Source organism: Martes martes (genome assembly GCF_963455335.1).
Source record: "Martes martes genome assembly, chromosome: 4".
NCBI lineage: Eukaryota > Metazoa > Chordata > Mammalia > Carnivora > Mustelidae > Martes > Martes martes.
In genome coordinates this window covers 175,700,960-175,725,612 of record NC_137891.1, presented here as the reverse complement: position 1 = coordinate 175,725,612, position 24,653 = coordinate 175,700,960, and the positions used below count along the sequence as shown (strand labels likewise).

Sequence of the window (24,653 nt, the reverse complement as noted above, 5' to 3'; positions counted from 1 at the left end):
AATCAGGTGTGTGCTCACTGCTCCCTTCTCCCAGTAGCTGGGCCTCTGCCAGGGTAGTGTCTAACCAGATGGTGAGGGTGGGAGGAAATGGGCCTCAGCCCCCCAGCTCATGCCAGGCCGGCAGACTGCTGGGTTGAAAGGACAGAGGGTGCCCGCCCGGCTGGAGTCCACGTGCTCACCGTGATCTGGACGTCAGGGTCGGACAGTGGGCTGCCCTGCCCTCCGGCTGTATAGGAAAGGGTGTATCGCAGCTTTCCGCCATAAGCCGCCACCTGCATAGAGGCAAGCCCTGTAGTCAGAGCCTGATCCTGCCTTCAGTGGCCCTAAGAGCCAGAGGCAGAGCCTCTCAAGGCAGTTTTGCACCGGTGCTGTCCCCTCCATTCAACCAGAGGCCTTTGTGCATGGCATCTGGTTACCTAGAAGACAGGACATCCCTCAGTTCTTTCAGTCTTGGACCTGCTGGCGAGGCCCCTGAGCAGCCTTGATGACTCAGCCAACAAGCTTCAAGCCCCTTTCCATTTGAAGAAACTTCCATAAATTAGACAGGGGTACTGACAGTGACCATCACAAGCAGGCCACGGAAGGTTCAAAAGTTCCCAGCCATGCGGGTAGCGTTGAGGATGGGCCTTCAGAGGTCTCGTCTCACAGGCAGGTGGGTTTTGTCCGCTGAGAACCCATTTCCCAGCTTTTCGCAAACTGTAGCCCTGGTTTCCTTTAAAGGAAGCTCTGTCCTACAGAACGCCCATGTGGTTTGAGGGCAAATGTGAGCTAGGTCTGGTCAAGGGGCATGTTCCACCACCTTCCTTCCCCTCCATTGGGGTGGACATGAAAACCTGGCACTTCTGCTCTTTCAACTGGTACAGAGATACTCCCTTTACTAGTCAGACTGGAAGCCAGAGAATGACGCCAATCGAGATGAAATTCCTAAGCAGCCCCTGGACCCAGCCATGCCTGATGCCAACATCCTTGGATTTTGTAGTTATAAAAGCCAATAGATTCTCTGTCACATACAAGCCAGCTGGACTTGGGTTTTCTGTTATTCATAACTGGAAGGGTCCTTGGGCTTCCTACTGGGGGCTTTCACGGGAGCCGCTGAGGCCCTGGCTCTACTCCAGAACTTTCTCATCTGCCACCAGGGCAGAAATTCAGATCAACAGCAGTGTGTCGGTCCTCGCCTATGTGTTCATTTGTGTGTTCAGGCAGTTGGTGAGTATTTGTTAAATGCCTACTGACTACATGCCAGGCGCGGTGTGAGCTACCTCAGTCCTGAGGATGTTCTCTACAAGCTCAGAGTGAGGTATAATTGGATAACAGCGGAACAACAAGTTTCCCGCTTGCTTTGGATGCTGGCAAGTTCATCACCACATCTAGGAGCCAGCTGCCAGGAGTGTGCCGTAGGGTGGCTCAGGGAGCAGACGCTCAAGTATGAGACTGGAGTTCCACGTCCAGCTGTCCTGGCTGCACGGCCCTGGACAACTCACTTAACCTCTCTGAGCCCCGCTTCCCTCCCAATGGAAACGGCAGTAAAAAGTAGCTTGAAGGGGCACCTGGGTGGCTCGGTGGGTTAAAGCCTCTGCCTTCGGCTCGGGTCATGGTCCCAAGGTCCTGGGATCGAGCCCCGCATTGGGCTCTCTGCTCTGCAGGGAGCCTGCTTCCCCCTCTCTCTCTGCCTGCCTCTCTGCCTACTTGTGATTTCTGTCTGTCAAATAAATGAATAAAATCTTTAAAAAAAAAAAAGTAGCTTGAAGGGCAGGATGAAGACTTAGTAATACAGGCCGTGCAAAACACTGTCCGGAGCAGAGTGCCCACAGAGCACACGGCCTGCAGGCTTGCCAGCTTCTCAGGACTCCTGGCTCTACCCTCGGCTTTAGCCCATCTTTCTTATCCTTATCACCCCTGGACCACACTGTCCTATCTGCTTCTCCGAATATTTTATTACACATTATGTGTATTCTTAAGAGGCACTCTTGTGTTTGGAACAGACCAGAGCCGATGTCAATTCTAACACGAATGCCAATGGTAACAGCAATGATATTGACAGTGTTGATGACGAAAGGAATGACCATGAGACAAACACTACACCGTGGGAGGCCGGGGTCGTCTCTTGTCCGTACGTAACACAGCACACAGGAGGTGCTAAATTAATGCTCCCTGAAGGAATGAATGCAGAACCAAGGGCCAGGTCAGGGATCTGGATACAGGTGTCAGACCCCAGGCAAGTCTCTTTCCCTTTCTGAGCTTTGGTCTACCCATCTGTATCATAAAGGGCTTTGACAAAGCGCTCTCGAATATTTTGGGATTTGATGATACCCTGCTACCCGCCAACTCCTTGTTACTCCTTGTTACCTTGTTCCCCAGGAAGGCTTGGGGCAGCTGCCAATAATAGAGACTCCCAGGAAGCAGAGAGAAGCCTTCATAGGAGAGAGAGAACTAGGACAGAAGGACAGGTGGTGAGAGCTGAGGGGGTTGGGGTAAGGTGGGGGGATGGTGAGAGCACAGTTACAGTCCTAGTAGGGACACGTACACAGGCATGCATGCACACACACACCCTTGAAGGAGGCCCCGGGGGCGGGGGCAGAGGGATAGAAGCCCCCAGCCCAGAGCTCAAGTTCTGGCGCTGCTCTTGGGACAACTTGCTCCCCATCTCTGGACCCAGATACTACTTCAACTGCTGTCACTGAGCATGGTTGAACTGGTGACTCCTCATGTCTGCTGTGTGCCTCTTGGGGACCCCACAATGACTTATATGGCACACCAGAAAACTTTTAAAAATTTCGTGGGTATTGTGTATTGGAAAATGTATATGACTAGCACAAATGAGGTGGTATGTGATTGATTTAAAGGGAAATAAATCTGAGGGGCCCCTGGCTGGCTTAGTGAGTGGAGCAGGAGACTCTTGATTTTGGGGTCATGGGTTTGAGCCCCACGCTGGGTGTAGAAATTACTTAAAAAATAAAATAAATGGAAATTTGAAGTATATAATAGTCCAGGTAGTAGGCAGACACGGCAGAATTGGTGACGCTGGTTCAGAAGCAACTGCAGTCTAGAAAACACGGTGGGTGGGGGCCTCTTGGAGGGTGCTTTGGCACATACCTGAGAGGCTGCCGAAGAGGGCCCAGAAGCTGAGGAGGAGGAGGAGGAGAAGGAAGAGGAGGAGGAAGAAAGTGGTGCTGCTTGCAGAGCAGCTGCAGGCTGGGCATGGGGCAAGAGGCCCCGGGCAGGGGGCTGGGGGTGGGCAGCAAAGCTGGAAAGGAGCTGCCAGATCTCTGTATCCATCCGCCTCTGGGCCTCATCCACCTGGGGGACCAGGAGAGGGAGGACAGAGGAAAGGAGCAGAGAGGGACAGAAAGGACACCATGATGACTTGCTTCCCATCAGGCCGCCCCAGGCCCAGTGAGCCATCTACTACTTCTGAGCTAACTGTTCAGAAGGGTCTGCCCTTCTGGCCCTTGTTCTTGATGTCCTCTTGCTCCTCATGAGCCTTGGGGCGGGGGGGGGGGTATCCTGGGGGGGGGCCCAGGTGACTGTGGGGAGAAGCCCACACAGAAGATACCTCCTGGCAGGAGACAGGCTGGCGGCTCTGTCTAGCTCCCAAGGGGCCTCTGTGGCTGGGGAGGCTGCTCTGTGGGCCTCACTTACCATCCATGCCCATGGTGCCAGCCCACGCCATTCACAGCTCTGGAATGTTTCCCGAGGGCAACAGTGGAGGGGCCTGGGCATTAGGCTGGGGCCTGGGTTGGGGGCAAATGGCTCAGGAAGGCCAGGGCCTCAGCTCAAGGCTCTTGCTTAAACTATACTCTCTGGTCTGCATGGGGCCCCAGACACAGCCTGTCCCAGCCAGGCCCTAAGTTACCTGTGATAGCCGCTGGGCCTGGGCCCGGCCCCTGCCCTCTGGGGGCCCCATGGTCCTGCCAACAGTCACAGCTGTCCGCAACTGCTCCTCTGAGAGGGATGTGCGGTTCTGATGGGTGGGGGGCACAAGCCAGCTCAGACCTCCCAGGGTCCCAGTGTCGGGGCCCCAGGGAGTGTCCTCTCCCCATGGATACAGTAGCCAGAAAGGCCCACACTGGGGAAGACAACGCACATTCCCCCACCAGGCTGGCACACAGAGGGTAACGCTAGCCTACCGAAGGGGCACACGCACTCAGAGGATTAATGGAGGTTGCTGGGGAGGTAGTGCTAGGGTAACCTGGTGGGCTGGGTATAGTCACGTGGTTTAGCATTGAGTTAGTTTTCCTGCCACCACGGCCACCACTCTGGCCACAGACAGCAGGAGCCTCGACCTGACCACACGGTGGCTGGGGCACACACCCTCCCAGCTCTAACTCCTGGTACCATAGGGCTGGGGCACACCGGTGCCCTGACTGTGGGGCCATCGAGCACTGCCTGGGTTCATGCAGACCCACATCTCCTTGGGCCTGGGCATTCCCCCATGCAGGACTGAGAGCGTCCAAGAACACCATGACTGTGTCACATCCATTTCACACCACTCAGATCACGGGCCTACCTGGTGAGCCCAGCGCATCTGTGCAAAATATGCCTCCCTCTGTGGGGTGCAGGGAAATGCCAAGAGAGGGAGTCAGAGAGAGAGAGAGAGAGATGTGTGAACTGCAGGCCAGGGTAAGAGAGTTGCACACAGGAAGACAGGAAGCCAGGAGGGGAGGAACCAGAGGGGGAGAAGGAACTAGAAGGTCAGCCTTCTTGGGAACTGCCCCTCCTGTGTCCCTGACCTCCCTGGGATCCTGGAAGAGGGGACACGTCTGCTTGAGCGCTGACCTCGGCCAGCAAGGGCCTCCTGTACCCAGACCATCTTTTCCTGGTTGCCACTGGTGGCACGGACTGCTTGAGGAACACATTCAGGCCGGCTGCTCTGGAGTCTGCCCCTTGGATGTGCCTCCCCCACCCCTCCCTTCACCACCATCATCACCAAACCACAGCTTATCTCTGGCCAGTGGAGTATCCAAGAGCAGCCTCTGACCTGGCTCTGAAGGCCAGCACTGCCACCTTCTGGGTGTCCCCTTCATTTCCTCCCAGGACAGGGGATAGGAGTGGTGATTTACAACACATACGAGCTATTAGAACAGTGCCCGTGAGAGCTCAAGAAACAGGAATTATCATCAGAGTGAAGACCACCAAGCACCCAGTTAGCACAGAATCAACAGCCTAGATGAGGGAAGGTGGAGGGAGCAAATGCATGGCACTGAACCTGTGCTGTCTCGTTTGTCCCTGTATTTCCAGGGCCTCGCCCAGGACCTATCTATTGCCTGAAAGCTAATAATCATCAACAGGAGGGTACTCCTTATGGGCAGGACACGAACTCCCATTCTCCCAGCCGCCCTAGAGCTGAGGTTAATTGAAAGGCAATCAACCAGTCGGTGGGAGAGCTGGGTTTAGACTGAGGACACTCTGACTGCAAAGGCATTGAACCCCAATGTGGCCAACGCCTGCTCTGAGATCAGCTTGCGTTGGCATCCCGGCTGACCTCGGGGCTCCCTAGGGCCTGGCTCAGAACCCGTGGCCGGGGAGGGCCTGCCAGGGCCTGCCAGGCCTCACTGTACATCACACCTTGTCTCCCTGGTAGGCCTCCGGCAGCTGCCAGTAGAAGGACTCATGGCCGAGCTGGGCGAAGTTGCCAAAGGACAGCTGGGTGCCTTCGGGCACAGGTTCCACGGTGAAGCCTCCTGTCAGGCGGCTGTTCCGCTGGGGGTTCACCAGGGCAAAGCCTTGGAAGTCCCCAGGAGCAAAGCGGGTGGAGATCTGGCAGCAGAGAGAAGACGGGGTGTCAGCCTGTGTGTGGGGGCGGTCACCTTGGGGGGGGGAGGGTCAGGGGAAGGCATCAGGGTGGGTCATGGGGGCATCGCTGAGAGCGGGGCGAGGACAGAAGTGACGGGGGAATGGGGAGGCCACGGGGGAGAAGAAAGGGGTGCGGGGCTCAGTGATGACACAAGCGATAAGGGGGTCCCAGGGAGGGTATGAGGGTCGGGTCGAGGGTCGCTGGGATCCGTGCTTACAGGGGCCATAATGGGGGCCTGGAGATGGCTGTCCTCGCAAGCAGAGAGGACGCCACTGGTCCAGCTTTCCGACCAGCCCCCGGAGGAGTCCAGGGGGCGCCAAGGGGCGGCGCATGCGCACACTCACGCGCATGCACAAGCCCAGGCGCACTTACCAGGTGGCGGACGTAGGAGGAGCTGGCGCACTGCTGGGTGACGCCCATGCAGAAGCAGGGCAGGCAGCCGTCGGGGTTGCTGGCGCTCAGGAAGAAGTGGTGGGGCCGGCAGTGACTGCATGTGCGGCCTTCCACCTGGGCCTGGGAGGGTGGATGGGAGGGTGGGCGTGGGGGCCTCGGGGAGCAGTTCTTTCACCTCTGGCAGCCTTTGAGGCCAGCCTCCCAGTCACGTCCAGCAGTTCTGGGGGAGTCCCAGCAGCCCCCAGGCCTAGGCCCGACTCCCGTGGGCTGCTGCCTGATTTTCCACCGGGCCCATGCTGTGGGGCAGCAATGGGGCCTCTGGGGAAGGGTGGGGGTGGGTGTCTCAGGGACAGCCCCAAGGGTACCGTGAGAGGGAATGCCAGGGCGACCCCCAACGGCTGTGGTGCAGGGCCTCCTAGAGAGCAGGCGTTTGGACTAACCTTGCATTGGCACTGGCCAGCTGTGTCACACTGGCTGCTTATGCTGCCCTCGGGGTCACAGCCACAGCCGATGGGCTCTGGCAGTTGGCCATCTCCTAAGGTGGAGGGAAGCCACAGCTGGAACCCCAAACCTGCCTCCAAGCACCCTCACTTCCACTGCCCTCTGGGCATCAAACTCATCACCAGGAGAGGGAGTGTTTATTTCTGAACACCTACTCTGTGTAGGCATTACACCCATTCATAGCAGTCCTCTGGAGTGCACGAGTTTTTTACTATACCCATTTTGCAGATAAAGAAGCCGAGGCCCAGAAAGGTAAAATCACTTGCTGCAGGTTGAAGAACTAAGTTTTGAACCTAGCTCCACCCCTGGGGGGAGAAAGGGTAGCCCGACCCCAAAAACCTCCCCAACCCTACTCACTTCGGCATGGCTGGCCCTGGCTGGGGTTCCCATAGTAACCTGGGGCACACCTAAGGAGAAAGCATTGAATGAGGGGAGGGCAGAACCACAGAATCCTGGCGAGCCTGCTGTGAGCCCAGGACTGTGCTCGGGGCCCTGTATCAGACTTACACTGGAACCAGGCCTCAGTGTGGGAAGGAACCAATCAGCCTAACTCGTCCATTTTACAGATAGGGAGACAGGTGGGAGAAGAGCAGGGACAGTCCTGAGGCCACAGAACCAGTAAGCGAGCATGATCGGGCCTTGAATCCAGGACCTTTAGCAAGAACGAGGGGTTCTCTGGGGAGTCCCTGCCCTCGCTGGGGCAGGGGGTCCTGGTGGTTGGAGGCGAACCACAGGCCTAGATCTCTGAGGATTCAGGCTCTCAGGAAGGAGAGCTGACTGTCTTCTGGGGACCTGCATAAGGGGAGAGTGGGAGGCCTCTTGGGCAGGTCCTCCTGCACACTCCCCACCCTGCCCACCACCTGCCTCACCTCTCACAGTGACGCCCGCTGTGGCCTGGGGAGCACGCATCACAGGTGGGGTGGCCGTCGGTGTCCAGAAAGCAAGTATGAGTAGCCCTGATGGTGTGGGGGGCAAATTTCTAGTTAGAAGGTCAGCAGCCCTTCCTTTAGGACCAGGGGAGAAGGGAGAGGAAGAGTGGGCAAGTGAGTGAGGTGCCAGGCACCGTACTCCGAGCCCTCATTCAATTCTCATACTAATGGCCAAGAGGCAGTGTCTTATCATCTCCATTTCACAGATGGGGAAATGGAGGCCTAGAGAGGGAAGTGTCACTTATACAAAGCAACACAGTGAGGCGGTGGCAAGGCCAGAATTTAACTGCTGCGTCTCAAAAAGGCCTGGAAAGAAGGGAGTCTGGAAGGGGATGGGATGGGGTATTTCAGGAAAGGGCAGGTCCAGGACGCACTGGCCACCAGCAGGGGCTCCATGGCATGGGCACGGCTGGCAGTCCTGTGGCGTCCCCCGCTGGGCATCTCCATAGTATCCGGGCTGGCACTGCTCACACTGAGGGCCCTCTGTGTGGTGTTGGCAGCCCTGAAGGGGGCAGAGGGTGGGTTGAGGCTGGGCCCCTGGAGGCCACTGATCCCTGGGCAGGAAGGAAGGGGGACGGGACTCACCTGGCAGGCACCTGTTTCAGGCTCACAGACCTCGGTATGGCCATGGCAGCTGCAACGTTCACAGGTGCCCAGGTAGAGTCCACTGGGCATGCGTGTGTAGCCCGTGTCACAGTCCTGGGAGCAAGAAGATTGGGCTGTAGTCGGGCCCTCCTGGTCCAGGCCCATTCAGGGCAGTGCCCACGGGATGGTGGGGCTGGGTTGGGCCCGGGGAGGATGGGAGAGCTAAAGGGGGAGGAGCCTGGAAGCACCAAGGAGGTTGCTGGTAGACAGGTGGGTGGGGCCCGGGGCTCACCTGGCAGGATGGGCCACGGTACCCAGGTGGGCAGGAGCACTGTTCCACCTCCAGTGCAGGGTCCTGACCGGTGTCCTCAGGCACAGCCACATCCATGCTGATACCAGAGACCCTGGGAATGACAAGACCCACCACAAATGAGCACACCTTCCACACCAGCCCTCCCTGGAGTTCTGCGTGTGATTATGTGATTAATTCTCCTCACAGGCCCACTGTGGTGTTGTTGAGGCCCCGTCTGGCTCTCCAACTGGGTGTCCATCCCCTGGCTGCTGCAAGGCTGTGGCAAATGACTTAGACCTGCCACTCCCTCCAGAGAATGAGCCTTCCTTTCCCAGACAGAACATACCACCCTGCTCACCCCGGGGTGACCATTGAGAGCCTGACCTAGAGCACAGAAGCCCCTCTCCCTCTGCAGAATAGCTCTGCAGAGCTCCTGTGGGGTGAGTCTGTCTTTATCTGAAACCGCTTCCTTGCCTGGCCACTTCCCCTTCCTTCATCCGGCCGTCCTTCCCTCTCCCTCCTTCCCACATTCTCACTGTCAATCATGTGCTCCCCAATCCCCATCTCAGGCTTTGCTTCTAGGGAACCCAACCTTGGACCAGCCCCGTGATCTCCATTTTACAGACATGGAAAGTGAGGCACAAAAGGCCCCACACCCTGCATGTGGGAGAACTGGCAATCTAGCCACACCGCACCATGCCACGGAGACCGGAACCCCTGCCCCAAGCCCCTGTGGCCTCCTGCCCTGGCCCCAGACACCTGCTCTCAGCTGGCCGCTGGCTGAAGGACGCCTGGATCAGGAGAGTGTCGATGCCCGCCAGCGCCATCAGCAGGTGCTCCCGTGTGGCCGGCTGCCCATCAGGCCTTTGCCATGCTTGCTGCCAAGGAGAGGACACGTGTGCAGTCAAGCACTGACACCCCGGGCTACTGATGCCCCTGAGTGAGAAAGGCTGGGCCCCGCGCCTCCCCACCCCCAGGCTGCAGGCAGTGGGGCTCACCTCCCGGAAGGGCACTGTGAAGGTGCTGGGCTGGCCAGGGCTGGGCTCCTGGGAAGTGTGATGCTCTAAGACAATGCCATTGCCCTGCAGGACAACCAGGGGCTGCCCGTGCAGGGGCGTGGAGCCGGGCTGGGGCCTCTGGGTCACTGTGAAGCGCAGCTCCCCTCCGTAAGAGGTCACCTGGGACACAGGATAGACAGGTGCTCAGCAGAGGCCCCGCAGTCTGGCCCCGCCATTGCTCTTCCCCAGCCCCCCTGCTCACCTTGTCCCCACGAAAGCGTGCGGGGAGGCTCCAGAAGTAGGGTCCGGCCAGGAGGCTGTGGAAGGAGGAGAAGACCAGCTCCCCGGGTGCAGGTGAGGAGACGCCCTCACTGGTGGTGTGCGTGCCCGCGGCATTGGTCAGGCTGAACTGCCCAGGCTCCTCAGAAGCCCCGTGTACCTGGGAGGGGGAGAGGAGGCTGGCATGGGGGCTGGGGGCTGGGCTGGGCACGTGACCCACCCTGGGCACAGGGCCACCCCCCCCATCCCTGCCCTCTCCCCACCCACCCAGGCAGGTACCTGGGCACGGCTCCAGGACGAGCTGGTGCACTGGCGACTGACGCCCATGCAGAAGCACTTGAGGCAGCCGTCGGGGTTGTGGGCATTCAGGTGGAAAGAGCCGGCCACACACTCGTTGCACAGACGTCCCACCACGTTGTTCTGCAGGCACAGAGCTGGGAGCTGCAGGACAGCCCACGGGAGGGGCTGCCTGGAACTTCCGGCTTCATCTGCCTGCCCTTCCAGGTGGGGACCCAAGGCCAGGAAAGCCACAGAAAGAGCACCGGTAGGCAGGGCTGCCACCATGTGAACAGTGATTCCCAATTAAGGGCAGCTTAAGCCACCAGCCTTTTCCCCCTTTTCGCTTTGGCTGGTAGGGGGCTCACAAACACATGTAGATTTGAAATACAACCATTTGGTTAGAAGTTACTGCTACTCTTTATGGAGTGTTTCAGGCACTGTGTTGGTTCCTGTTCGACCATTAACTCATTTAATTCTTCCGAGCCCCTTGAGAAGTAAAGTGATACCTCCATGGTTCACATGAGGAAACGGAGGCTCAGGGATGGAAAATGATTTACACCAGGTCCCTTGGCTTGCTAATCCACTCGGGGATCTAAGATCAGGAGTGCTTTGGGGGCACCTGGGTGGCTCAGTGGGTTAAGCCTCTGCCTTCGGCTCAGGTCATGATCTCCGGATCCTGGGATCGAGTCCCGCATCGGGCTCCCTGCTCAGTGGAAAGCCTGCTTCTCCCTCTCCCACTCCCCCTGCTTGTATTCCCTCTATCACTGCCTCTCTCTGTTAAATAAATGAGTAAAATCTTAAAAAAAAAAAAAAAGAAGATCAGGAGTGCTTTGGTCCAGTTCCTTTTTCCCACTAACACCAGATTCTCCCACTCTTAATGTAAATGATGTCCCTCCTTGGAGCCTCCGTTGCTCATCTGTAAATCGGGGATGCTAATACCCGTACGGTCACGTCAGTGTGAGAACATGAAAGCGAAGGGACAACACAGAGCAGTCACAAGAGCAATGACTGGCAAAGGATCTGGGACTTCAGCCCAAGCTACCTGACTCCCCAGCCTAGACCCCCTCCTGCTGCCAGACCACCTCTCAGGAGGGGAAGACTAGCCAGCTAGGCTCAGCAGCTTCTGGCCAGGGAGCTATGGAGAAGGTGGAGCCTCCCTCTCCCAGATGCATGTCCGCCAGAGGCCCCTGGGGTTGGGGAGGCGAGGGCATGCGTACCTTACAGCGACAGGCCTCCCCGGAGGTCCCCGTGCTGCCTCGCTCGTCACAGCGCACGATCTGCTGGGCTGGAAGCACAAAGTGGGTGTTGGCAAGGCAGGCGGGAATGAGTTAGACCCAGTCTGGCCAGACAGGTGGCAGAATGGGATGGCTCCCCAAGGATCACGGGGCTGGGGCTGGGCTCCTGGACTGGGGCCCAGTGGGCAGCCCAGGGAGATGCCAGGGGATGGCGGGTGCGATACTCACTGGTGGGCCTGCACTTCCTGCCAGGCTGGATGGGGTTGCCCTCATATCCCGGGGCACAGCTGGGGGAAAGAGGGAGAGTCATTAGTGGCGCTTCTGTGTCCCCCACCCAATACAGCCTGCTTGCCCCCGTGCCCGCCGGCTTTCCCTCACCTCTCACAGCGGCGGCCTGTGTAGCCTGGGGCACACGCATCGCATGTGGCTTGGCCATCTGTGTCCAGGAAGCAGGTGTCTGAGAATCTGTGGGTATTGAGTAGCATGATGGGGCAGGGCTGCTGTGATAGGCCAGGCCAGGGCTTATACTCCCACCCTGGGAAATGATTTTTGTCCACAAGGCACAGTATGCCACGAGACATGGTGCCGTCTCTTCTCTTTACCCACCTGTCCTTTTTATTTTAAGTTTTTTTATTTTTATTTTTAAGTCCTCTCTACACTCTACGTTGGGCTCGAACTTACAACCCTGAGATCAAGTCGCACGCTTTACGACGGAGCCCCTGCCCACCTAGTCTTGATCTGCAGCCTCATAGCAACACTAGAAAGACAGATGGGCCCACTATATGGGGAAGGAAGCTGAGGCCCAGAAAGGCCAAGGGGCACAGAATAATTTAGTGACCAGGTTAGGATTTGAACCCAGGCCTCCCACCTCCCTGCCCAGAGTCTGCATGTCACCTGCTGTGCCGCCCCTCCCCACAGGATCACTGCCCCACGCCAGCTCTGACCTGCGGGAGGCGTCAATGTATGGGCAAGGACAGGGCCGGCAGGCAGTGGCTGTGGCCTTCATGGCGTCCCCAAAGAAGCCAGCCTTGCACTTGTTGCACTGCGGACCCTCTGTGTTGTGCTGGCAATTCTGGGAGGAAGGGGAAGGAACGGTTCAGGTCCTGCAGAACAGGCCCTCCACCCCAGCATAGGGCCACACTGGATTCTGAGCGTGGCCCTTTGAGGCTGGCCCAGCCTCCTCCAGCATGCTGGGATTACTCCACCGCCCTGCAGACAGGAGAGCAGCCAGCTGCATCCTGATGGGGAATTCGTCACCTCACGTGGGCAGCCTGTTCCACAGAAGGTTCTAAATGCCTGCTTTATATGACCTAAACCCGCCTCCTTCTTCTAACCTGCTGGCCATTTCAGCCCTCTGGAATCTGTTTCTTCTTACCCTACGCAGCTCTTGGGGAATTTGAAGACGGTAGCTTTCTCTGCTCGAGCCTTGTCTTCTGTCAGCTCCATAATCCCAGCCCCCTCCACTATTCCTTAGAAATACACATGATTTCCAGGCTTTTCCCCCTTAGTGCTGTTTTGCTAAGGACCATCCTTAACGCTACTCTCCAGGACTGTTCTGACCAGGGTGGAAGAGAGTAGAACCTTCACCTCCCTTATCTGGATGTTATACCTCTGTTAATGCATCCAGAGATCATGATAGTTTATCTAGCAGCCATAGCAGTCACTCCAGAGGCTCATGCTGAGCTGGTGGGCACAAAGAGGCTTTAGCCTGGGCCTCCCACCCTGTCTGTGCCCCCAACTCCTAGCCAGTGTCCAAATGCCAACTGGCACTACTCACCAGGCAGTGGCCATACACAGGGTCACAAGCGCTGGCGTGCCCATTACAGTTGCAGCCTGAGCAGGTGCCCAGATAGGGCCCGCCAGGCACCCGGGTGAAGTGGGCATCACAGCTCTCACAGGATAAGCCGGAATAGCCGATGGGGCATCTGTGGGGGCAGGATGAAGACAGTGGTTACAGGAACTGTGAGGCCCTGCTGTTTCTCCCTATCTTCTCTGGGGACTCTGTGGTTCCGAGCCCTGCCAAGTCAGGCACCTGCACTCCTCTACACTGTGGGCCCGGCCGTGGCTGGTGGTGTGGGTGACAGTAGTGTCCATGGCAATGTCACTCAGTCCCACGCTGGCCATCTTGGCATTGTACACCGTCTGGATGAGCACGGCCTCCAGGCTCTGTAGCACCTGCATCATCTCAGCCCGCTGCACGGGCCGGCCGGACTCGTGGACCCAGTGCTCCTGGACACGAACAAAGGTGTGTGGAGGCAGCCCACGTTAGCACCTGCCCAGCCCGTAGCGCTTTACCCCTGGGCCCTGAGAGTTCAGGCACCACGCACCTCGGAGAACTGAACCTGGCGCTGGTTCAGAGTACCAGGCTGGGTGGGCACGTGCCCTCGGGAGAGGAGGCGATATCCGGCGCCCACGAGGACCACGTCCGGCCGTTGCACTGGCTCCAGCATGCCACGGGCCAGCTCGTAGCGTACCTTGTAGCGCAGGGAGCCCCCGTAGGAGTCCACCTGGTCAAGACAGGGCAGCTCAAGGGCAGGGAAGCCGGCTGTGGGGGAGCGGGCACGACCTGATGCCTGCTCTGGGTCCACTTGGCCCTTCCTCCTCCCTCTGTGTGCCTGGCACTCACTGTATGCCTGGCACAGAGCTGGGCACAGGGAAGCGGAGATGGGTGGGACTTGGCTCTGCCTTGAGGGTACTCGGTCCAATGTGGGTGGTAGAATAAAAGTTGCCCAGGGAGGCCAGAGGAGGGACACTGACCCTGTCTCAGGTGTAGGGGAATGGTCCAGGAGCACCTTTTTTAAAGGCTGAGTCAGCATTCCTTCCAACCTGAGCCTTTTTACTCTGACACCTTACTCTGAACGAATAAGCCAGTGCCCATCTTCCCCCAGAGCGGAGTCTGTCTTGCCGCCTACCAGCTTCAGAGGGAGCAGAACACCCAGGCGGGTTCTGGGCATGGGAGGGCAGCTTGGCCTTTCTGCCTGGAGCAGCCGAGGCTGGTCCCTCACCTTATTGCCCAGGAATTGCTCGGGCAGAGTCCAGAAAGAGTCATGCACCAGGAAGCGTCGGGACAGGTCGACCAGCTGGAACTCCTGCAGAGCAGGGTCGATCTGCAACTGCGTGGAGGAGAGGGGTGGCATGCCGGGCTGCGCGGGCATGGTCACGTTCACGCCTGTTGACAGCAAGACAGAGGGGTGAGGGCCACAGTGCCTGCCTGCCAGAGACACCTGCCTTGAAAAGTAGTTGTCCAGAGAGATAGAAAAGTTCTGGGAAAAATCTGACTTAAAGAGAACTTTAGTGTCTTCCCCCAAGTCAAAAAAATACACACAAAAAAACCAGTTTTTTTTTCTTCCCTACTGTTTTGGAGCAGCATTTCCCAAAGCATGCTCTGGGCAAAGCCAGTGCTGGAGAATGATGGCTGGGAACCATTTGGGAACCACAGGGTCAAAAAAAGGTCAAGGGGATTCTTTGTAGCGGGACTTCTCAGAGCCTTCCGTTTGAGGACCTCTCCACGGACTGTCAGGGTAGGAATGGCCCTCAGGGGGCAGTAGAGAGCGACCCAGGGCTGAAGAACAGATGCCAAATCCCGGGTCTACCACCCTCCAGATGTGTGAGTCTGATGAGAGGCCTCAGTTTCCATCTGTAATATGGACGTAATACTGGCATGTTTCAGAAAATTATTAGGAAGATAAAATGAACAAATTGATAGGAAATGCTTAAAACAGAGCATGGCACAAGAGAAGTGTTCACAGACAGCTGTTTATGGCTGTTGGCAGGATGATGGGTCGGCTAGCCTAACACACCCCCCCAGCCCCAACACATGCACACACGTGCACACACATACAGAGGAATTCTCTCTACAGCATGCTTCTGATCTCTAGGGCAGCACTAACCATCAGGAAAATGTTTGTGAGGATGGACATATCTTATATTTGTATTCTCTCATATGGTAGCCACTAGCCATATGGGGCTACTGGGTGCTCAAAAATTTATGGTTCTTTTTTTTAAGATTTATCAATTTTTTAAATTAATTTTTAATTAACATATAATGTATTATTAGCCCCAGGGGTACAGGTCTATGAACTGCCAGGTTTACACACTTCACAGCACTCACCATTGCACATACCTTCCCTGATGTCCATAACCCCACCACCCTCTCCCTATCCCCCTACCCCCGGCAACCCTCAGTTTGTTTTGTTAGATTAAGAGTCTCTTATGGTTTGTCTCCCTCCCGATCCCAATTTATTTGACAGAGAGAGAGAGGGAAAGCCCGCATGTACAAAGGAGAGAGGCAGAGGGAGAGACAATCTCAAGCAGACTCCTTGCTGGGCATGGAGCCTGATGTGGGGCTCGATCTCACAACTCTGAGATCATGACCTGAGCCAAAACCAAGAGTCAGATGCTTGACCAACTGAGCCACCCAGGCATGCCGGTGAGTTGAATTTTAAATTTTAATTTAAAAATTAAATTTTAATTTAAACGGTCACTTGTTGCTAGTGGCTGCCACACTGAACAGCTCTAAGGGGTGGGAAGCTCATTACTTCCAAAGGCGGTTCCTCCCAGCCCTGGACAGGTTTGACTCTTAAAAAGTCCTTCCTTTTGCTAAGACTACATCTATGTGGCACTAGCTCCTCCCCTTCCTTGTAAATGTAAGCCCTGTAACCATGGAAGGGTCTCTACCTTTGTCTGCAGAATGACCATACAAGGCCCCCAACACCAGGCCACACCCCCCCAGGCCTGCCTTCCTCCTTCCCTCCCAAGGATGTTTTTGGGTCCCCTGCATCCTAGTCACCACTCACGCACAGGTCACCTGCTCAGCCCCACCCACACTGACCATTTCTGAGTCCGATCAGCCAGGCCTGGGGCCCAGCTCAAAACACTCTCTAAACAGCTGTGTAACCCTAGGGAAGCCCCACTGCCTCTCAGAAGAGCAAAAACAGCCCTAACCCTGCAAGGACGACCAGCTGTCTGATGACTGTGTGTCAGGCCATAGCACTGGCCCAGGGCTTACTATGGAAGCAGCTAAGTGCCCTCCTAGCATTTAATCCCCTGGGATGCAGAAAGTGAGACGGGATGCAGCTTGATGTGAGGCAGAAAACGGGGGCTGCGCCTTGAACCCAGGTCCGGGTGATGTCCGGGCCCATGACGTTCTGCCTCTCAGAGCCAGAGAGAACAGAGTCTGGCTGGCTGCCCTTGGGTTCAGGAAAACAGGCCTGGAGAAGCCAAGGGTCACACAGACAGTAACGGGCAGAACTGGAGGTCAGCCCCAGGCTGAGAAGATGCCCAAGCCTGGCTCTGGGGACACAGGCACCTCTTAGTCTCTGGGGATGACGATGCTGTAAATGATGAAAAGGACATCAGAGAGTATGCACAGGGCCCTTAGCGTGGACCGAGCACTATTCTGAGTGGCTTATATACGTTACCCTGTTAAGTCCTTCCAACCGTGTGGGAGGTAGTTCTTATCTTATCCCCATTTTGTAGATGAGGAAATGAAGACACAAGACGGTCACATGACCAAGGGCACAGGCGGCAAGAGAACATCAGGATTTACACCAGGGATCTGGCCCCAGAGCCTGTCCTCTGCATAACCCAAGCAGAAAGACGAGTACGGACTTGGCTTTCCCTAAAACGTGTGTTTCCCCTGAAGTGCTCTTACAGGCCCCCCTGCGCCTGTCCTTGAACCTGGCCCCAGCTGCCTGAGGACGCTGCTCTCCCCTCTCTGCCTCCTCTCTAGGCCTGGTGCCTGCCCCCGCCCCCCCCCCATAGCGCCGCCCACCTCTTCACCCACTGACGCACCCTTGAAGTCATCAGGCCGGTCAAAGCGTAGCCGGATCTGGTCCCAGAAGCGGCGGCTACTCTGGCACACGTTGGTGACCCCAAAGCAGAAGCAGGGCAGGCAGGAGGCGCTGGGCTCCAGGTAGAAGTGCCCATCGGGGCAGGGCCCTGCCGGGTGGCATGGGAGTAGGCTGCAGCCGGTCACCAGCAAGCAGCCCCGGCTCCCCCACCATGCCTGGGGCCCGTCTGCCCACCGGCTGTACCTCGCTTTGGAATGAGCTCCAGGACACCGTCAGGAATGCCAAACACCATCCCCCGGGCATTCATGGCCTCACAGGTATAGGCCCCCTGGTCTGCCTCTTTCACATCGCGGATGGTCAGCGTGCCACGGCCTCCTTCACTGGTCACTGTCACCCTGGAAGGCCCCGAGACAGTGGTGGGGTCAGGCCAGCGCCACTGGCCCAGCGTTCCCCATCTCCCCGGGCCCTGCCCAGGCTCAGAACCATACCTGGGATGAGAGGGGATGTGGCCCCAGTTAAGCCTCCAGTTGATGATGGGGGTGGGGACACCAATGGCCACGCAGGTGAAAGTCACTGTCTGGCCCCGGGAAGCCTGGACGAACTCCTGGGGAGGAGCCACCACCTGGGGGGGCACTGGGGAGACCAGAGCACGAGTGAGGGATGTAAAGGGCAAAGGGAGGAGGACAGGGGGCGGAGAGCAGGGCTGAGACTGTGGACTGGGCCATGGGAACCCACCCCGGGGCCCTGGGCCCCTGCTCACTGCAGCCAAATTCATCGCTTCGGTCGGGACAGTCGCTCTCCTCATCACAGTGGAAGCTGGCCGGGATGCACGTGTTCGTGGAGACACAGCGGAACTGCGTGGGCCCGCACACGTCCTCGGGGCGCTTGGCAGCTAGGGGACAGAGCCGGGCAGTATGGGCAGCAAGCACTGCCCTCAGGGAGGATCACCCCCACTCCCTACCCACACCCGAGTCAACCCTGCCCACCTTTCCCTGGTGTCCCCAGGGTCACTCTCTCTTTTCACCCATGTGACACACAGCTGCCCTGATGAGATCTACACAGTTACCCCAACATTGCCAGCTGTCACCAGCCAGCCATCAGATGGCTCATCACATGACCCTGTGCCCACCACTTGCTGCACCTGTACTCCCCCAAAGCGAGTTATACCTGGGACAGCACAGTCACTCAGTTTCTTCCACACTCAGTCAGCCTCAGAAGCCCAAGGCCTCTGCCAGGGGCACAGGCGAAGTGACCGGCATCCCTAGACACCAGGTGGTGCCTGGTGCAGTGCCCTCTCACAGAAAGGCCTTGCAAGGGGCCTGCCACAGCCCGAACCTCGCTGCTCCATATTCTTCTGGCCCAGGGCTGCCACCTGGTCTGAGACCGCCACCCGGGGACTGGCCCGAGGCCTGGGGTTGGCTGGGCCCCCAGCTGGGCATCTTTAGTAGACAATGACTGACATCCTTCCTCAGGGAGACTGACTTTGAGACAGACACACGGACCGGACAGAGCAGGCAGAATGGTGTAGGCGAGGAAGGAGAGGGCACAGGGAAAGGAGTGAGAGGAAGCCAGGAGGCAGCCATCTACTGACCAGCCTGGGGCTTCTGTCCCAACAGTCCAGGAGTTCCCGAGGCCACTCGGCTTTTACATTCTCTGTCCTGTGCTCTGCCAACAAGGACTTGCGGCCTCCTTTGATTTTTTCCCCAGCTGAGAAGGGCTTTTCAACTAAAGCCCTCAATTACTTCTCTTTCCCGAGGGGCTGTCTGGTCAGGGAAGTTTGGAGCCACGGGAAGGACATCAGAAAGCTCTGTTATTTTACAGAATGCTGCTGCTTCTCGCGGCACCGATGTGGGTTAGGGAAGGCAGAAGACGGCAGGGAGGAGCTGGACCGGCGGACGGAAGGAATGTCCACATGCACCCAGACACGTGACCCGGGATCACAGAAATGTGGTTTGAAAATTATCCTCAATCTCAGACTACCAAACCCCAGGCTTCACCTACAGGGAAGGACACTCTAGATGCCTGACATAGTGTCTGACTCTCCAGTGTCAGCCATTTAACTCTCAGAATGGCCTTAACATTGACTGGAAGGATGGATGAAGGTCAGCTGGGTAGATGGGGATAGGTGGCTAGGAGGAAGGAAGGATGCTGGGTTGATGGGTGGACAGATGGATGAAGGGATGTGTTGACAGCGGATGGACGGAGAGTTGGGTGAATGGATGGATAGACAGACGGACAATGGACTAGGTAATGGGGAGACGATGAAGAGCCGGGCAGAGGATGTCCAGAAAAGTCAGAACTAGCTCGCTGTGAAGAAGCCCTAGGCCCATCAGGGAAAGGTTCTGACTCCCACATACGCCAAACGTCCCATCGTTAGGGGACACCGGGCTATCAAGCCCTCTTGGGCACTTGTCTGACCTCTACCCTAGCATAAATAACACAGAGAAGATCTATGACAACAAAGAACAGAAAAGAAACAAGGAGACATTAGCCACAGGCAGTCTGGCCACATGGATTCCTACAAAGTTCAGTTCAAAGCTGAGACCCCTCACCGCTGGGGGCAGAGAGAGAGGAACCTTCAAGTCTGTCCCCAGAGCCTGTGCGCTGGGCCAGGGAGAGCAGACCATCCTACGGGCAGGGCTGGGGCAGGGGGGCTTGGCCTGTTGGGGGGGGGGGGCGGCACACTCACGGCAGTCAGCCTCGTCGGTGCCGTCCTCACAGTCAAAGTCCCCGTCACAGTGCCACAGCTTGAGGGCGCAGTGTCCATTCCCACAGGGGAACTCATTGGGCTCACAGGGCGGGGTGGGGCCTAGGAGACCAGGCCAGGTTCAGCCAGCGGCCCTCCCCCGGCCACTCCCCTGTCCCCCGCACCCGGCTCTCCACCGTGCTGGTCCTCACCACAGTTGAGCTCGTCGCTGCCGTCTTTGCAGTCCTCTTGCCCGTCACAGATGTAGTCTTTGGGGATGCAGTGCCCACTGTGGCAGGTGGCCTCGTGAGGCCCACAGGGCAGAGGCCTGCCTGGACTGGGGGCCAGCAGCTGGGGAGTGGGCAAGCCTGGGAGCGGCTGTGGGGTGGTCGCCTCCGGCTGGGGCATTAAGGGTGGTGTCTCCACCAGAGCAGGCGGTACGGAGCTGAGCTCTGGGACCGGCTCCTCTGTGGACAGAGCCCTCCTGGTGTTGGCACAGGGTGGTGGCATGTGGCGCCTCACCCCTCACCCCTGTGCTCTGCCAGCCCTCCCCATACCTCCCTGTTGTGCACACTGCCCGTGCCCCTCCCGTATCCCTGCCCCCCTGCCTGTACCAAACCCTCCCAGCTCCTGTTAGATTTGGGGGCCAGGTGCGTGCTGGTCCCCCTGGTGTCTTTGGGCCCCTTGTGGCCCTGGACAGCCCCTCACCACAATTGAGCTCATCAGACATGTCCCTGCAGTCAGGCCTCTGGTCACAGCGATACTCCAGGGCTATGCACTCATTGTGGCTGTGGCAGGCAAACTCGGCCTCGGTGCAGACTCGCGGGACCTGGGGCACTGCGGGGGTTGGAGGAGAGTCAGAGGGACGGGGGGGGGGGCGGGGGGGGCGGTGTGCGGGGCGGAACTTGTGGGTGTCACAGGCACTGTGTGGCTAGGAGCAGGCTTTGGTGCCCTGTGTCTGGCTATTTGATTTCTGGCAGACTTCAGCGAGGCAGAGGAGCACAGGGTGGACACATCACAGCACACACGGGGCATGGGACATGTGGCGGTGGCCTCACCCATGCCTTCCAAAAACCCCACACGCAGTTAACAACCCACACGCATGCTAACACCACATCACGCGCATGCAGGCCGCAAGCCGGCCCAGGGAGGATGCGGGGAAAGGCTGAAGGGGTGGCTCTGGGCTCTGCCCGGCCATCTCGTCCTCATCCTTCCTTCCCCTCCATCCAGGAACTCGTCCGGTACCCGGCTGGGCCTAGGTCTGGCTTACACTCTCACCTGGTGTCACTGCGGCCGCCACGGCGGCCAGAGGGGGCGGGGGTGTCTGTGCTGGAAAGGAAGGTGTGATCAGCACTGGCCCCACCTGGGACCTGGGAGCCATGGGCCGCGGGGCCAAACCAGGCCCGTCCCACCATCCCTAGCTGGGGAGCCTCCCTAAAAAGTGGGGAGACGAGGGCTGGGTGCCCAGAAATCTTCAGATCTGGGGCTGGGGAATACCAAAAGAGCACACTTGAACTTTAGGTGTATTCTTTGGGGTTTTGTGTGAAGAACAAGGGAGGTGATGGTTTCAATGTAATTTTTCTGATTGGGCTGCCCCACAGTAGGGAAAGAGTGTGTCCAGTTCTGGTTTTCCCTGAGTCAGGGACGGTGATATCTTGGAGCTTTCCCTGGGGGAGAGACAGGGACGGAGTTGGGCTGAGAAGCAGGGCCTGTGGGGAATGAACAGGGCCTGTCTGGTCTGGGAGTCAAAACAGGAGATGGGGTGCCATGTAAAGAAACCTGGGCTGACTGAGAGCTCGAAGGCCAGGCCTTTATATCTGAAAGCTGTGTGACTGTGGCCCAGTTTCTTGATCTCTCTGAGTTTTAGTGTCTCATCTCCTCTCACCACAGGTTCTGGCAAGACTGGCACGGACATGGGGCTTGGTGTCAGTTCTGGCTTTTCCACTACTGCCTACGTGAATGGGACAGGCCACTTGTCCTTTCTGGGCCTCAGTCCCTTAATCTCTAAAACAGGAGGACTGTCTACTTCATAGGAATGATGAAGGCTGAATGGAAAGCTGGACATAAGGGCCTTAACTGAGTGCCTAGCCTCCAGTTAGCATTCCATAAATGTCTGTTTTGTTATTATTAAATGCAAAAGTGTTTGGTTCTCAAAGTACTGTATGTAGAAAGGAATTCTCACCTACTGTCAGCGTATGGAGGTCTAGACAGAGAGTGGGAGAGCAGAAATTGGGTCTAATTGGGCACCTGTTCAAGGAAACAGGTTACAAGATCGCACTGAAGCCCAGCCAGGGCTGCGTAGAGACTGATGGAGTAGACTGATTGGGCAGTGAGCTCCCTGTCCCTAGTGGTGTACAGGCCCCACGCTAGAAGAGCCCATGGTGGGGACCCTGGAATGGGACCCGCACAAGTCTGAGACACGACGGAGTGCCCCAGGTCCCGGGATGGGCTTACCTGTACCCAGGCGACGGAACTGGAAGCCCTGGGGGGAGGTGATGTAGGAGGCAATGGAGCCACTGGAAATGACCTTGTACAGCACCTCCTGAATCTGAGCCCCGTCCGCGTTCCCTTCTGAGCCCACGTCCAGCTCCACAAAGACCCAGCCGTCCAGCTCCCTGGGGATGGGGCAGGGGGGCCGGGGAGCCGATGAGCCCATGGCCTCAGCTCCTCCCTCGGCCCCCAGCCTGAAGCTCAGGCCTGACCTCCTCTTTCCCTGTCCCTGGACAGCCCGGACCCGAGTGGGGCAATTTTAAGGTCTAAACTGTCTCCCCAAATTCCTGAACTTGCACCAACAGAGATGCACTCCATTTGGCTTCTCTTCCTTCCCCTCCTTGTCGCCCCGCATGTCCCCGGTCCCTCTCCGGCCCCCAGGGGACCCTTCTCACTTGATGAACACCACACTGACAACCTGGTCCCCAGGAATCTTCAAGTACTCCGACTCGAGCTGGAGAGCGACACAGCACCGTCAGCCTCCAGACACCTTCACCTCGTCCCAGGGCCGCCCCCCATACTTGGGGCAGTCCCAGTCCCCTTCCCCTTCACCTCACCGTGTCTACCACCGCCTCGGACACTTCCCGAAACTCCTCGGAGCCCGCATCCTCCAGCTGGGGGCTGTAGTGGATGGAGCGGGTGAAGTTTACCAGGGCCCGGAAATAAACTGTGGAGAGGAGTGGGGTGTCACCATGAGGGGCCCGGCCTGGTAGGCGGTGGCCTCAGGCAGCTGGGCCAGTGGCAGGAAACTCAGGGATGGTCTCTAGAGGCCTCCTGCCCAGGCTGACCCCTGGGTGCCCACAGCCATGCCCAGCACTGCCCGTATGAGTACTTATCACAGTGGCCCTGGCAGGCCTGCCCAGGGTCAAAGCCGAGGCCTCCACCTTCCAGTGAGGGGGCTTCAACCATCAGGGAAGCAGCCTGACCCAGAAGCTAAGTGATGCTGCAAAAGAGGACACCACCCCCACCCCCAGCGGCACAGAGGATGCTGGACAAAAAGAGCTGGCTTCTAGAAGAGGCTGGCCTGGCACAGGGACCAGCCACGAGTGACTGAGACATGCTTCCCCACTCTTCCGTGGCTGGTTCTACTCATCCCTCAGGGCTCTGCTCAGCCATCACCTCCTCCAAGAAGACCGCCTAAATTGCCTTCCTCGCTCAACCCTGGCCAAGTTAGAGAGACCTGGTCTGGATCCCCCAGCCCCTGCGCTCCCCCCATCAGAGCACCTTCCACCCTGCACTGCATAGATCCTGCCCAGTGACACATGGACTATAGGGATTCATGGTGAAAACCATGGCTTCTGAGGTCAGCCACACTGCAGGCACTGACCTCACCTCTCTGAGCTTCTGTTTCCTCCTCGGTCCAACTAGGATATTAATTTAATATTAATATTCTAATTAATATTAATAATAAATGTTAAATAACAAATACTAATATGTTAATATTACTATTATTGATTTAATATTAATTAATTGATGAAATTGATTGCATTGACTGCCCTGGAGAGCTGGAGGGAATAAATGACATCATGCTTGCATGCACCATCTCCCCAAGCATGTAGATGTGGTGGCTGGCACAGAGCAGGTGCTAGAGGATCGGGAGCTGGCGTCCCCCCTTCTCTCCCCTGCTAGACCACGAAGCGGAAGAGGAGCGCAGTCCCGGATCGCAATCACCCCTGCATCCCCAGAGCCAGTGTAGTGCTTGGCACACAGTTGGTGCCCAAAATGTGATGACTTAATAAATTCATATCAGATCAGTGTGGGCATACACATACGACTGTTTCCTAAGCACCTACTATACATATATGATATGTATAAAGTCGGGTTTTTTAAAAGATTTTATTTATTTATTTGATGGAGAGAGAGAGAGACAGCGAGAGAGGGAACACAAGCAAGGGGAGTGGGAGAGGGAGAAACAGACTCTCCACTGAGCAGGGAGCCCAACGTAGGGCTCGATCCCAGGACCCTGGGACCATGACCTGAGCCGAAGGCAGACGCTTAACATCTGAGCCACCAAGGTGCCCCATGATATGTATAAAGTTTAGTTGCTGTTGTTTTTTTAAAGATTTATTTATTTATTTGAGAGAGAGGAGGGAGAGAGAAAGAGAGAGAAAGGATGGAGTGGGAGAGGGAGAAGCAGGCTTCCCGCTGAGCAGGAGCCCAGTGTGGGGCTGGATCGCAGGACCCTGGGATCATGACCTGAGCCGAAGGCAGACACTTAACACACTGAGCCACCCAGGAGCCCCTGTATAATGTTTTATACACATTACATACAATGTTCATGAGTTCATGGAGCAGTTATAAATATGAGTTAATATGAGCTGGGAATGAGTCATATACATACATACATAAGCACTCATATGGGGCTCTTAGAACAGAGCCTGGCATGTAGTAGACGCTGAC

At 57.2% G+C, this 24,653-nt stretch overlaps 1 protein-coding gene across 1 annotated transcript in view; it reads right to left on the bottom strand.

Annotated features, from left to right (window-relative positions):
* The window catches only part of HSPG2 (heparan sulfate proteoglycan 2), a 98,400-nt gene that overhangs the window by 35,894 nt on the left and 37,853 nt on the right, over window positions 1-24,653 (bottom strand). The window contains exons 4-34 of the mRNA XM_080802982.1: window positions 22,811-22,920; window positions 22,649-22,707; window positions 22,218-22,378; window positions 20,472-20,600; window positions 19,976-20,230; window positions 19,767-19,886; window positions 17,838-17,969; window positions 17,566-17,710; window positions 17,321-17,472; window positions 17,079-17,225; window positions 14,291-14,454; window positions 13,613-13,792; window positions 13,318-13,514; window positions 13,063-13,210; window positions 12,230-12,357; window positions 11,664-11,750; window positions 11,514-11,572; window positions 11,268-11,335; window positions 10,051-10,212; window positions 9,755-9,931; window positions 9,493-9,672; window positions 9,254-9,372; window positions 8,495-8,606; window positions 8,203-8,316; window positions 7,992-8,119; window positions 7,558-7,644; window positions 7,046-7,095; window positions 6,628-6,722; window positions 6,167-6,307; window positions 5,566-5,757; window positions 180-272 (exon numbers count right to left, since the gene is read on the bottom strand). Of these exons, the coding sequence (XP_080659108.1) occupies window positions 180-272; window positions 5,566-5,757; window positions 6,167-6,307; window positions 6,628-6,722; window positions 7,046-7,095; window positions 7,558-7,644; window positions 7,992-8,119; window positions 8,203-8,316; window positions 8,495-8,606; window positions 9,254-9,372; window positions 9,493-9,672; window positions 9,755-9,931; window positions 10,051-10,212; window positions 11,268-11,335; window positions 11,514-11,572; window positions 11,664-11,750; window positions 12,230-12,357; window positions 13,063-13,210; window positions 13,318-13,514; window positions 13,613-13,792; window positions 14,291-14,454; window positions 17,079-17,225; window positions 17,321-17,472; window positions 17,566-17,710; window positions 17,838-17,969; window positions 19,767-19,886; window positions 19,976-20,230; window positions 20,472-20,600; window positions 22,218-22,378; window positions 22,649-22,707; window positions 22,811-22,920 (4,091 nt within the window). The remainder of the gene's footprint in view (window positions 1-179; window positions 273-5,565; window positions 5,758-6,166; window positions 6,308-6,627; window positions 6,723-7,045; window positions 7,096-7,557; window positions 7,645-7,991; window positions 8,120-8,202; window positions 8,317-8,494; window positions 8,607-9,253; window positions 9,373-9,492; window positions 9,673-9,754; window positions 9,932-10,050; window positions 10,213-11,267; window positions 11,336-11,513; window positions 11,573-11,663; window positions 11,751-12,229; window positions 12,358-13,062; window positions 13,211-13,317; window positions 13,515-13,612; window positions 13,793-14,290; window positions 14,455-17,078; window positions 17,226-17,320; window positions 17,473-17,565; window positions 17,711-17,837; window positions 17,970-19,766; window positions 19,887-19,975; window positions 20,231-20,471; window positions 20,601-22,217; window positions 22,379-22,648; window positions 22,708-22,810; window positions 22,921-24,653) is intronic.